The sequence below is a fragment of the Geospiza fortis genome, unplaced genomic scaffold (genome assembly GCF_000277835.1).
Source record: "Geospiza fortis unplaced genomic scaffold, GeoFor_1.0 scaffold130, whole genome shotgun sequence".
NCBI lineage: Eukaryota > Metazoa > Chordata > Aves > Passeriformes > Thraupidae > Geospiza > Geospiza fortis.
This window is the reverse complement of record NW_005054300.1, coordinates 14,803,932-14,817,161: the sequence shown is the minus strand read 5'-3', so window position 1 is coordinate 14,817,161 and position 13,230 is coordinate 14,803,932. Positions and strand designations below refer to the sequence as shown.

General features: G+C 36.6%; 1 protein-coding gene across 14 annotated transcripts in view; it reads left to right on the top strand.

The window, feature by feature from the left end:
• Positions 1-13,230, top strand: part of KCNMA1 (potassium calcium-activated channel subfamily M alpha 1) — a 410,464-nt gene that overhangs the window by 108,089 nt on the left and 289,145 nt on the right. For all 14 annotated transcript variants that reach the window (XM_031062173.1, XM_031062129.1, XM_031062158.1 and 11 more), the window contains exon 2: positions 4,040-4,204. In XM_031062173.1, the coding sequence (XP_030918033.1) occupies positions 4,040-4,204 (165 nt within the window). The remainder of the gene's footprint in view (positions 1-4,039; positions 4,205-13,230) is intronic.

Sequence of the window (13,230 nt, the reverse complement as noted above, 5' to 3'; positions counted from 1 at the left end):
GGTATTTTCCCTCACATTGACTCCCTGTTTCATATGCTTTTAAACATATTTTAACAAGAAGCAAGTTTTTTCAGTACCATACATCAGAGATTACTTTCCATGTGGTGTTCATGTTGTCCTGTGTTTTTAGGGCTTTTAAAAAGATTATTCTTAGATGATGTTTTAAGGTTTCATAATAATTTTCTGATTTTATTTTGTGTTGTCCTGAGTTGGATGAGGTGTCTATGCAGTGGTTCTATGTTTGTATAGGTATTTTAGAGGTGAAATGGAACAGGCAGGACTATGTTTCGGAAACTGTTAACTGTTTTTGAGGGAATTTTGCCTTTTTGAGTTCTTCTTCCTTAAGATGACTGTCTTCAAGAATCCCAGAACTTATGTAATCTAAATCAGTATTTATTGCTGAAAATAGAAGACAAACCATTGAAGTTTCTGGTCCAGGTCTGTGCCAAACCATTGGTGGAACACTGAGTACTGATTCCTGTACACATCTCCTCATCATGCTAGTTTCCATTTAGTCATTAAGTTCAGGAAATACGTATTTCACAATATACTGCTTCTCACTTAATCTACCTGCGTGTTCCTGCCATGAAGTAATTAAAATAATGAAAACTGGTAAGCAGAGTGGGTAAAGATCTCTTACTTGTAATATTGAACTTGTAAATAATTAAGCAACTATCGTCGCTGTCAGGTTATTATTTTAAGCACCTTTTTCAGGTGTTGGTTACTCAGTGCTCTGGGATGTGGAAATAGCAATGAAACAAGACTATACACTTAATAACAGGACTGAATTTTTTGTTCAGTATAAAAAAAAGCACGCAGCCTTTAAACCTCCTTTAGTGATCACTGCACAATTGCGTAATGACTTGGGGATAAACTTTTCCTAATACTCAACTGCCAATTAAGTAAGATAAAAGCTAGCCATGTAGATGAAAAATATAAAATATCCCAACTGAATAGAAATATTACATAACAGCAACTAATCTGCATGTTAATTATAGCTACAATAATGGCAGGAGCTAGGCTGATCATGAGAGTCTGTTCCAAATCATACTTGGCAGGGGATAATTATTTTACATAAATTTTAATTAAGAAATAATGTGGGTGGGAGATTTTAGTATAGGTGAAATAAGTTGCACAAATACAGAAATATAGCCATTCAAATGCATTAAAGACTTTAATACCTTTAGAGAATCAAATACTGAATAGGTTTGTCATGTTTTACTGCTCTATTCTATTTGCAAAATTCAATACAGCAAAAGAACTGTAGGTTATGAAAACCTTTTCAAAATATAACAGCTACCTTTCTCCTTCAATTAAGTAAATTGCCTACTATTTCATTGAGTGCTAGGAAATTTTAAATTATTTTTATATCTTATGAGCAATCACATCTATTGACAAAAAGATTGGGGGTAAGGAACATGTACACAAGAAAAGAGTTTTCAAACTTTAATACAAGTTAAATAAAATTGACTTTTTTATTCAGCTTTTTGTTTAGCAATCTGTAGTTCTGTGACTTTCTATAGCAAGGTCTGTAATTGTGAGTGGTTTTAGCAAGGTGTGCATCTGTGCACTTTTAAACAAGCGCTGCTGGGTAAAAAGATGAAAAAACCTATGGTTTCATCCTGGGTCTGCCAGTGACTTCTCTAGTGACTGAGGCGCCTAATCACCACCTCACTTTCTTATCTGAGAGGAAGAGATAATTATACCTCCTTTACTATGAAAACCACATTAATTCATTCAATATAAACTTGATCAGAGTATGAAAGCTCACTGTGCAATGCAGAGGAGGACCATGGAGCAAAACTGGTGTGAAGCTTACAGTTCTGAAAGAAAAGCTCTAGCAGCTACAAAAGGCAGAGAAGCTGGTGGGAAGAGGCAAAGAAATGGCATGTGTGGTGTTTTATGCAGTCTGTAGCTGTCAGGGCTGTGGGGTTCCTGTGGGCAAGGGGCCCGCCCGGCGCCCTGGCTGGGGTGGTAGGACAAGGCCTGGCCTGGAACCATCTTGGGCCTGCCTGGGACAGCAGCCTGTGGCTCGGGTGGGGGGAACTGGCTGTGGCCTCACCAAGGCTGGAAAGGACAGGGCTGTGGGAGCCCTGGATGGGGGTGAAGTGGTGTCCTGGGCCACGGAAGGGTGTCTGAGTCAGGGGAGACCCTGGGGACAGCAGCTGGGACCAGTGAGGCCTTGGAGATATGTCTAGGTTGCCTAAGCTTCAATATTGTTTGGAGTATAGAGCCTAGTGTTCTCTTTCCTGGTTTGTAATAGAAACCTTGATGGTGGTGAAGGCATTTCTTTGGGTCTGATCTCTATGGCTTTGGGTCCCAGTTGGCTCCAGGCAAGTGTTCCTGTCGTACATCGCTGTCCTCTGCAGTGAGCTCATCCTGTAGGTTGTGCTCCGTGCGTGTGTGGCACAGGATGTCTCTTTCAACGCCGAGTGCAGAACATCTGATTCACTGTGTCCAAATTTGTCAGTGAATGAGGTCCAGCTATGCAAATACAAAGTAATTTTAAGCTTCTGTTGCGTTATTTGCTTGGGAAGTGTACTGAATTACTGTTGTAACTCTGAATAATTTGTTATTATCAATATAGTAACATCACGCTTTGCTGTAATCACTAGTAAGAACATGGAGCCTCATTTCTGGGAGGGAAACTAATAGAGAAAGAAGAATCTGATTAGCTAATTAAGTTGCAATGTTGAGCTTCTCTGAAAACAAATGTTGGTCTCCGTTTTACATTTTTAGCATAGTTCTACTGTTCATTGTTGACAGATTCAATGACAGTGCTTTATTAGTTCAGTGTGACTCTCAGGAAGTGTCCGTACTCTTGTATCCAGCTGCGTCCTCAAGGCCATCTCACAGCTATGGGTGTTGACCATCGCAGGATATACTTCTACTGTAGCAATTATCACATAACCACCATTTATACAGCATCTTTACTTGTATAAAAGATATCCAAAGGGGATTAATGGTGATTGATTTCCTGCTTACTGGCCTACAGACAAGTAATCTATAAACAAGATCCTTCAAGCTGTTGGTCTGTGCAGAGTGCTCGGAACACTAATGCAGATCTAGTGCTCAGGACTTGCTTCAGCGCTGAATTTTGCTGCCTCTCCTATTTTTGTGTAGCATAACTTGTCAAGTATTCAGGAAGTCATTAGTATTATGCTGTCACCAAAGGCATGCTCATGGCACTGTGATGCTTTGCATGCAGTATGATTTAAACACTGTACAATCCAAGCTGGCTTTTCCTGTCGTTTCCCTTGGTGTTTGTGCAGCACCCATGACTGTAGCACATCACAGGCAGTCACAGAGCACGACATCCTTTCTGCAGCATCCATGAGAGACTGATTTGAATTCCAGTGCATGTTACTCATCAGTGAGCTTGGTGCAGCTGAGGGTCCTCTAATTTCTAGCTCTTCTTTCTGTGAGAGCCACTTACTGACAGAATAATTCCTGTGATATATTAAACACTTCCATTGAAACACAGGTTCACTGATAGTGTGGCAGCTCCCTGCAGATTCTTTATGATGGATTTTGTTCCCCTCACACTTCATAATTGCTGTCTTGTTACATCATGCTTCTCAGTGAAGGTTTACTCGGATAATTAATTCTAGTGATGGGAAATCAAAATTGTACATAAATTATGTTCACACCTAGTATGCAGTATTTTGAACTGATACATCGAAAGGTCTTTCGGTGTATGTCTGACAAATTCATTTGTATGTAACTCTGTAATTGCATACAGAGCTGTTGTCAATTATGTTGCTTGTAACAAAGTAACATCATATATTTAGTGCTTAAGTATATGTTTTGGAGATGTAATGTCAAGGAGAGTATTATTATCTAGTTTGTCTGGTACCTTATGGAACATTTCTATTTCTCTTATTTCTAAAGATGTGGCCAAATAGGTTCTTAGTTTCACCTAGCAGGGATCCAGGAAGACAGATTTTCTGGTTTTTATTACTATTCTTGGCCCCACCTATATACTGACTTTCACTGTCAAATTGCTAAGCATTAACTAGCCCAAATACTTACTTTGCAGGAGACCCAGAAGATCAATGGTGGTGGAGATACACAGGCAGATGGAGCCTGCAAACCAACAGATGAGAAAGAGGAGAATGTGGCAGCAGAAGTGGGATGGATGACGTCTGTGAAGGATTGGGCAGGAGTCATGATATCTGCCCAGACATTAACTGGCAGAGTACTTGTAAGTTTTCTATGATTTTCTGTGTTTTTATTTTAAAGGAAGCACTGTGTCCCAGCATTAGTGGAGGATTTTTGATTGGTTTGTTACATCAGCACTGAGTCAATCCCAGTTTTCTCTGCAAAATAGCAGACTAGTTCCCACTGCAAGAGAGAGGCAGAGACAGCAAGTAAGAAAAAATGACTGCTGGTCCACTCCCAGCCTATTTCACTACTCTGCCCCATGATTTCAAACTACAAACAGTGAATTTATTAATTTCATATTAGATGTTAAAACTATAGACCTATTTTATCTGAAAGTAAAATTGTACCTGGAAGAATGGAAGCAGACTTGGAAATTAGGCCCAGTGTTACAAATGTAGAGAGTGGTCAGAGCTGTAAAGCAAAGACAAGGTTGAAATGGCTATGCAATGAGATTTGTGATATATTCAATAGACTAATAATGATTTTATATTCCCTTTATATTTTTCTTTATTAGTGTAAAAATCCTTCAAACCTGTGAGCAGTTACATATCAAATGGAGACAGGTGCTGATAATGTGTGGTTTAAATGGAAAAAAACCTTTTCATTTCTCACTTTATTTAAACATAATTGCTTTAGAGCACTGTCAAATATTAAAATGCAAGGGTTTTCTGTGGAGTTCACTGCAGTAAAAAGTGTCTCCTATGTAATTTGGATTACTTTTCTTTTTAGAATGCACGTACTTATAAACTAGAAGCTAAAGCGATTAAAATCCCATTTCAGAGAATCCCAGTGAAATTTTGTAACTAGTTTGAAATATAATCATCACTGAAATATAATGTTCTTGGTGCCACAGCCTTTGAAAATGTGACTTTTGCTCTTTAAACAATATAGATGGGAATTTGACGTATGATTTAAAAATGTGTCCACGTTAAATTGCAGAAGCACATGATTTGAGAACACGCTAATTGAACCCATGCAGTTCTGTTTGCATTTGATGTTGAATGGCATAAATATAAATAACACTAAAAGGTAAAAGTTTGCATAAAATCTGTTCAGGAAAATACTGATTTACTTTGAAGTGCTGTAAAATGCTGTAGATGATGGAAGTATCAGATTTCTGAGGTGAGTTTCTCAAAGAAGAATTAGACACATTCATAATTAATCTCAAGATGCAGGAAATTAAACATGTTTATGAACTGATTTTGCTTCCTGAAATTATATCATTTGAGTAAGAAGAAAAAGATGTTCTTAATTAGATTGAGTGTTTGATATACAGAATGAAGTCATATGTATATTGTTGATTTTGACATAGTTCAGTCTATGGAAATCTTTAGACCCTTGACTGGACTTCTGAGAAATTATTGAAAAATGGTAGAGGGCCTCACTACTCATTTGGGGAAAACCAGTGGATCTTTAATTATATAGGTATTTATAGTAAATTTTCCTGGGAAATATATGTAGGTATTTTATGTGCCTTTTGGTTTGTTTCCTTGTGTGTTTTGGTTTTTTTTTTTTTTCAGTATTTTTCACAACTAGATTTGTTCTTGCTGCTTTTTATTTACTTTTAATTTATTTTTTCTGAATGAGAGGACTCAATTTTTTTTAGTGTTGAGGGGGAAAAAATCCCCACAACCTCTTGTGATAAGTAATAGTTTTCTAGCGGCCAAAGTGAAATTTAATAGTACAGAAATTGTGGGGTTTCTCCCTGTTTCCAAAGACACAGTGGCTGTTATCTCCTTGGTTTAATGAGAATAGGAGCTTAAAGGATAATTTGGTATTTGACAGATAAGAAATTGGACAAGCAAGTTGATATACATATACATTTTTTGACAATGTTCTTGACATTATCTGCTATTTCACCAGCTTTTCAAAGCAGGAAGAGAAACCTTCAGCAAACATAAGTATGCAACATCTCAGGATTCAAATATGAAGTTTAGTACAGTTTCTCAAGGATAAGCAAAGTTCTCATAAATTTATTTTCTTTCTTTTTCTTTCATTTTGGACCCCACTTATCCTGGAAATGTCCTGTAACCAATCTTCTTGGGAAATTAACATAGATTTTTTTTTCTGAGCATCTGTAATGTTCTTAGGATGCAGTTAATCTGAAGAGGACTTAATTGAAAACAAAATATATTAATTGGCTGGAGAATAGGAATTGAATGCATGCTTCAGTGATTTAGTCTTTCATACTCATAATATTCCAAGCCTTTTACAAGTCCAATATGGCATTAATTTTACAGCAGTGAGGCACATGCATTCTTTGATAAAACAATTTGTTTTGCTCTGACATTACAGTTTTTCTTAGATAGTTATGCAAGGTTTGGTAGGACTTACAGAATACTCTAGTCAGGCAAAAATAAATAGTGCCATATCTTCACTTTAGCTGTGGTCTAGGTTTCTGAACTTAAAGGACAAAAAGGAACGTTGTTCTCAGCTTCCAGATCTGACTATGCACAGGCAGGAATCACAAGATGTTCCATGCCCTGAGTGGCATGGTGTGGTTTTGCTGATGGCCCAACCCTCTCTTTTTTTTTTTCCCCTCCTCTTTTTTTTTATGTTTTGGTTTTGTTTGCTGCTGCCTTTTTTTTTTTTTTAAGTTATTTTAGTTCTTGGAGATGGAAAGAATTACATATGTATTTTAGGTTATATACTATTACATTTGTGTAAAAGTTCACTTTTCCTCATCATGGTCAAAAAGAGAAATGACATAAGGATTGAAGAGTAGACTCTTCCCTAGCTGGGGCATTGTAACAAGAAAGTGCCCAAACTGCCGAGCATGTACCTTGCAGTGCATCAGTGTAACTGCACAGGTCTGATCATTGCAGATGTTCAGGGATTATGAACTGCTTGTCAGTGTTTGGCACTCCCCTGCCACCTGTTCGTGGGGAATGGTTTAGATTCTGCTCATCTCTATTGAGAAATGAACTTTGTCTGTTTAGTTATTTTTAATCTTTCATAGGCCTTGATGGCACAGAAATGAATCCAAGAGATGAGTTCTAGATTGCCTTAATCTGTGACAATGATGGGGGCTATTTCCAGGGTTTCCATAGGAATAGGAACAATGTTCTCCATGTAAGTTCATGAGATAATGATAATGGAATAGAGTAGGAAGTGTTGAGTAAGTCTTGTTTGTTTCTATGGTAACTGCAGCTAGTTTAAGTTCCAGTTATGCATTTTCTGAATATTTATTTATTATTGACAATAGCAAGGGTTTTTTTTTTTGCAGACTTTTTTGTTCTGGATTGAAGGGTGGGCTTCTGCCCAGAGTCTTGTGAGAAAGTTCTTCTATTGCACATAAGTCTTTAAAACTGCTTGTAGGTGCTACATTTAGATGTAGCAGTTCTGATTGTTGCTGTACTTTGTATTTTTGGGAAAGTGCTGTAATTTCAGTGGATCTTGTACTTAAAGGAATAATGCATACTGCATGGTGATTCTTGGGGTGTCCTGTGCAGGACCAGGAGTTGGATACAATGATCCTAATGCATCCCTTCAATTCAGCATATTCTATGATTAACATATGCTAATCTTAAATTTTCTTTTCTGTGAGGTTTTTCATGAGTTATATGGCTAATCAAACATAAACAGTAGTTTTTCTGTTTTCTTTTTTTTTTTTCCTATTTTCAGGTTTACCCATTTTAAGTACTGATATCTGATGAATGGGTAAGGTTAGAATAAGGTACCTATACTGGTAAGATCAAATCAAGAAAAGAATAAGCAGTACATTTTATAAACAAATGACATGAAATATACTCAGAACTGGACTTAAAACATTGCATTTGAATTCTTAGCTCAGAAGGTGTAAAAGTAGAAAATCAGTGTATACATAACACATGCAATTTATCTTAATTAAAACTCCTAATTTTTCAGGCCTCCTTTTTGTAAGCCACATCTCACTGTAGCCTAGTCTGCCATATTTTCAGTCAGGTTATAGCTGCTGCTATGCAAGTTACCCAATTTAAAGTTATCTTCAGACTTAGGGCTGTGTTGCAGTGACCTTTGTGACCTTTAGATAGTTGACCATGGGTGCAGAAACCATTCTAATAGTATTTAAAAGCATGAGGCTTTTCCTACAGTGGGAATAAATATCTTCTGCTAAAATTTTTTGCAAGTACCACTTCCTTTCTTGTCTAAATTACGGTATGCATGGCATTATGTCATTAAAACGAAGCAAACACACTTTAAAATAATGTGTTAAGTTTTGAATGGTGTGATTATTTGGAGAAAGTCAACAATGTGGTTGCTTTTCAGATGGCAAACCTGGTTTAGGTAAACTTCTGTTATACAGCTCTTTATTGGTGAAAAATTGGTGTAAGACTGTCAGTATTGATAACCTGTATTGCTGTATATGCATGTCAAACATGAGTAAGGGAAAGTCTTTGCTACTTTTTTCTTGCATGAATCTAGCATGAAAGTGTGTAAATACAGAAATGTGCCTTGTGGTAGTGCTGTGTTGATCCTCATGATTAGTGTGTGGTACAGGGGAAATTTACCTTCCACCTATGGGGCACTGACAATAGCCAGGTATTGAACAAAAGATAAAAACACAATTCTGCATGTTTACAAAGCTCACTGGAGGAGACAGATGGCTTCCCCTAAGGCATTTGTGCTGTTCCCATGTGAAGGGCTGCTCTGATGATGCAGTTGATAATATTGGGGTTTTTATGGTTTTTTTTCTCTTTGTGCTTAGTGTATTTGAAAAATTTGTGCTTGTAATCAAAACACTGATGTGATAATGAATATTTTTGAAGAAAATTCTGTGTATGTTTTTGTACAGCTCTACCATCAATCATTTGTTCTGAGGCATAGGGTAAATGGAACAAACTGCTAAGCTTGTGATAAAAAGAAAAATCTCCATTTTGATGTTGAGCAAAATTTTCACACAAAATATTGTCTATCAAAATCAGTTTCCTTTTCCTTCTTACCTATTTTTTTCTTTTTGAAACTGTTTTTAGGTATTTCTTGAATATTCAGAGGTTTCTTGAGGAATGTTCTCAGCATATCCCTCCTGGTGTCAGTAGTTTTATGTGGCTCCTTAAATTTGTGTTGCTTTGGCACAGGAGATTCCTCTCTGCTTTAATTAATGCTTTGTTTTAGCTTCAAGTGCTGCAGCAGAGACAACTTCAAAGCTTACTCTAAAGCTGCGGGAAGTCCCACTTTTCCTGTGAAGTCTGCTGTCTGTATTGGTAAGGTTTGGAAGGCTTGGTTCAATTGGAGTAGTAGTAACTCTCTATTTGCCTTTCTGAAAAGGGAGCAGGTTAATCTACTGGTAGAAACTGGCATGGAGAAGTTGTCAATTAGAAGTAAAAATCAGAGAATGTAACTGTGTTCCATGTGTTTCACCTAGAAGCCGAAAGCTCTCAGAACCTTCTGTAAATCCACAGCAAAATGCCGTGAGATTAAGGGGGAAACTTCCTTGTCCTCTTGAATGATCCTGCTCCTCCTTCCTAGTTAGAGTTCTCATCCTGCAGATACTTCCCTTCAGCTTGGGATAAAGATAGGAGAAAATATTTTGAGTGGGGAGTATGGGAAAAAAAAGGGAAAGAGACAGAACTTTTCAGAAGTTTGAAACAGTCCTGGTGGCTCTTTGAGTCTCATGAAGACTGCTTCTATTCATCAGAGCTATCTAGGATAGGTGGGTGAAAAGGCAATTTCTGCAATGTAGTGCCATGCCTTCTTATAAGCTATGGAATTGCTAACTGTGACTGTGAGGAAGGAGTCACAAAACTGACTTAATTGAGGCAGGGTAAATATAGAATGGGAAAGGAAACAGAATCTGACTTTTCCTCTATTTCTGGTCCAAACTTAATAAAATAAAAATTTCAAACACAGTGTACGTGTTACTGCTTAGAATGGGGATACCACTTGGGAACTAAAAGTGAAATGTGGAACCCAATCCTGCCTTCTGTAGACTGCATGCAAACTAAGCTATCCAGTGCTGTCAGATGCCCACAGTCCCCTCATTGAAAAACATAGAACTCCTACAGACTGTTAAAAAAATCAGTTTGTGCCTGTCAGGGGTAAAATCTTGTAAAAATTACTTCAGTAGAGATGAGTAGATTTTAGTGAGCCATCTGATTGTTGTTATATACAAAATGTGATCCTGTCATGAGCCTGCTGTAGAACACTAAGCTCTTGGTTCTTGTCAGCCATTATATTTAATCCTATAACATGTATTCTGAAGGTGTTGAATGTCCCTTGAGAAAGTATAGCTATGTATCTTGGTAACAATTATGTATATATTGTCAGCAGTTTAGTAACAATGCAAACTGTTTGTAATATCCCTGTCAGCGGTTTGATTTTATATTTCTTCCTTATTTTTTAGTTTGTTCATTATGACAAGAGAGAAAGTCTTGTCTTGTGAGTTTGGATGCTTTGTTTTGGATTTTAGAATTGAGCCAACTCAGATGCTGTAAGGTTGAGTTCGGCTTTAGAGTGGCATTGGGGCAGTTGGCACTTGATCTGTCTGGGCTGTCATTGGACTGTCTGGACAGTGTTCCATGCTGCCATTTCTTGTCCATGCTACAGTTTGGCTCCCATGCATTTTTAAACAGAAGCTGCACCAGTCAGTTCTATTGTTTCAGCCAAATCAGAGAGTTCTACATTCTGCTCTAAGAAATTCAGCAGTGTATTTCTTGAGAATTATAGTAGTTTGTTCAGAGTTATTTTTTCAAGGCTGCAGGTTTGTGGTTTTTGTTCTCAACCATGGCCAGAGCAAATTTTGTCATTGGTGCTTATGTCTGATTGGCTTCAATGAATATGATCAAGCTGCACACTGTCAGGCAAAGTCTGAAGACTGTTTTGTGCTATACCTAAAGTTTTTTATAAGAATATAAAAAATATTTAAGTAGTCGAGAATCCAAAGTTTTTTCTCTATTACAAAACAGCAGCATAAATCATCATGTCATGCTCAGAGAAAAGTATTGCAGAAACCCATAGGTATTTTTATATCAATCTGTAAAAAATTGTTGTAATAATTTCCCTATAGACTACATGTTCTGATTTGCCTTGTTTTCTCTCATGGTAAATATTACAAAGTTATTTTGGATAGCTTGGTGGTTTTCAATTTGCTGTTGCAGATGGCTGAAAAGTGAAAAGTAACTAAGAAAATGAAGTTACCAGATTGATAGGTTTACAGTTGCTGTTTGGTATTTTTAAGTACAATGAATAATTCTAAGTGTCTCTAGGCTGGAAAAGGTTGTCAGCCACTGGCTTAAAGCTTTTGGAGGAGTTCGCTAGGCAGAAACCTCAAAGAGAGAAGAGTTATCATCTAGAGGATTCACAATAGATGGTGTGGTCCATAGCAGAAACTTTAAATTTCCTAAGCATTTTTGGTCACTCTTCAAAAATAATGGGAGTGCTGTGAATTCAGTAGCTGCAGCATGTGGCTGCTGAAGTTTGACATGTTTTCTGTTCTCAGATCTAACAGTAACTTGCATGACTTTGAACATGCAACTAAACTTTGTATTACTCCTTTGTTTCTGTGCAATATAGGATTCAGATTAATTACCCATGCTTGTAAAAAGCATTGAAATCAGCTTTTAAAAAGTAGTGAAATCAGAACTTTTTTTTTCTCTCCCAATACACATTTTCTGATCCAAAATACATTTCTGTCCTATATAGTTAAATCAATCTATTAATATGAAATGCATGTGTCTGCTTCATATAAATTTTGTATACCTATACATGAACGATTTTTACTTCCATATTATGCATTTGGAGATTGTATACTCATGTATCAATTTTTTTTACTATACAGGCTCTTTTCCTTAGTGTTTTTGTTCTGGACTTCTGCTTTTTTAAAAATCTCTATTGGGTCTGATAGGTGCAGACAGATCAACAATCTGAATTTTTCCTTGCCATTCAGTCCATTAGACTTATTATGTTCTCTCTTTTGGAAAAAGCCTTGGGCATCAACACTAGTTGCTTGTGGTCTCTTTATAGCTGATGGCTCTTTATATGAAAGACCAATTTTTTAATGATGCAGTTCCATTGCATATCCAAACCCACTGTTTTATTTCTGCAAATGAAAAGCTTGTCTGTGTGAGATGTTTTATTTTGCTTAGAGAGTGCATCTTGTAGTGTAAAAGAAAGTTGTTGAATCTGGTTTTATAAAAATGAAATTATATAACTAGTTGAGGTATCATGAGTTAATTCAATGAAATGGAATTACAAGAATAAACATATGATGAAGCCTGGAAACTTTTAGTTTGCCACAAAGTAAACATTGAATTGAGAGAGGCTTGAGTCTTGTCTTAGCTCCTGTAGCTAAGAATGCTGACATCAGATCCTTGCACTTGTAATGAAATCTCTACTTGTCTTGTTGATTATTCAAGGAATAGGAATATATGAAAAAGCTTGGAAAATCTTCATTTTTGTTACACTTTCACAACTAGCATACTAATTGAAAATAGCTTTATTATCTGCTATTAAGTCTCATTTACAGGGATGAATATGTGTGAATCCTTTTCCCCATTTTGTTTCAAATACGTTAATATTGCAACAACTTCTGACTTGGCATGAGCATTGCTATTTTAGTGTTATTTAGGTGTTTCTGTAAGAAGGACCATAGTTTTTGTCAGTAATACAAAAAACATAGAAGAAACAGTTTTAAGTTTGGTTTGGTGCACTTGGGTTTGTTTTTATGCTTTAGTTTCTTTTTTCTTTCTTTTTTTTTATAATTAAGTGATCTCTTCTTTAAATTAGGCATCACCATTTGATAGGGTTGGATTCAAATTTCAGGACTCCCAACCTTTTGTCAGCAAATCATGGCAGCCTGAGCTGTTGAGGAATATTGTATGTATATGCCAGTAAAATACTCTACAGAGAGAATTTTGCTAAGCAAAGCCCTGTGTTTACCTGATGGAAATGCAGGTGGGTGGAACTAATGACACCATATTTCTCTAGATTTTTTACATTATTCCTAATGAATATTTCAACCAGTTCACTTGATACTAAGCTAAGGCATGCTCTTTTGTTCTTTTTGATGTGATAGCACCTGATACAACTTGAATACTGTAAGATGAACTACTAATCACCTACTGGTTCATCATATCATTTGTTGCAAAT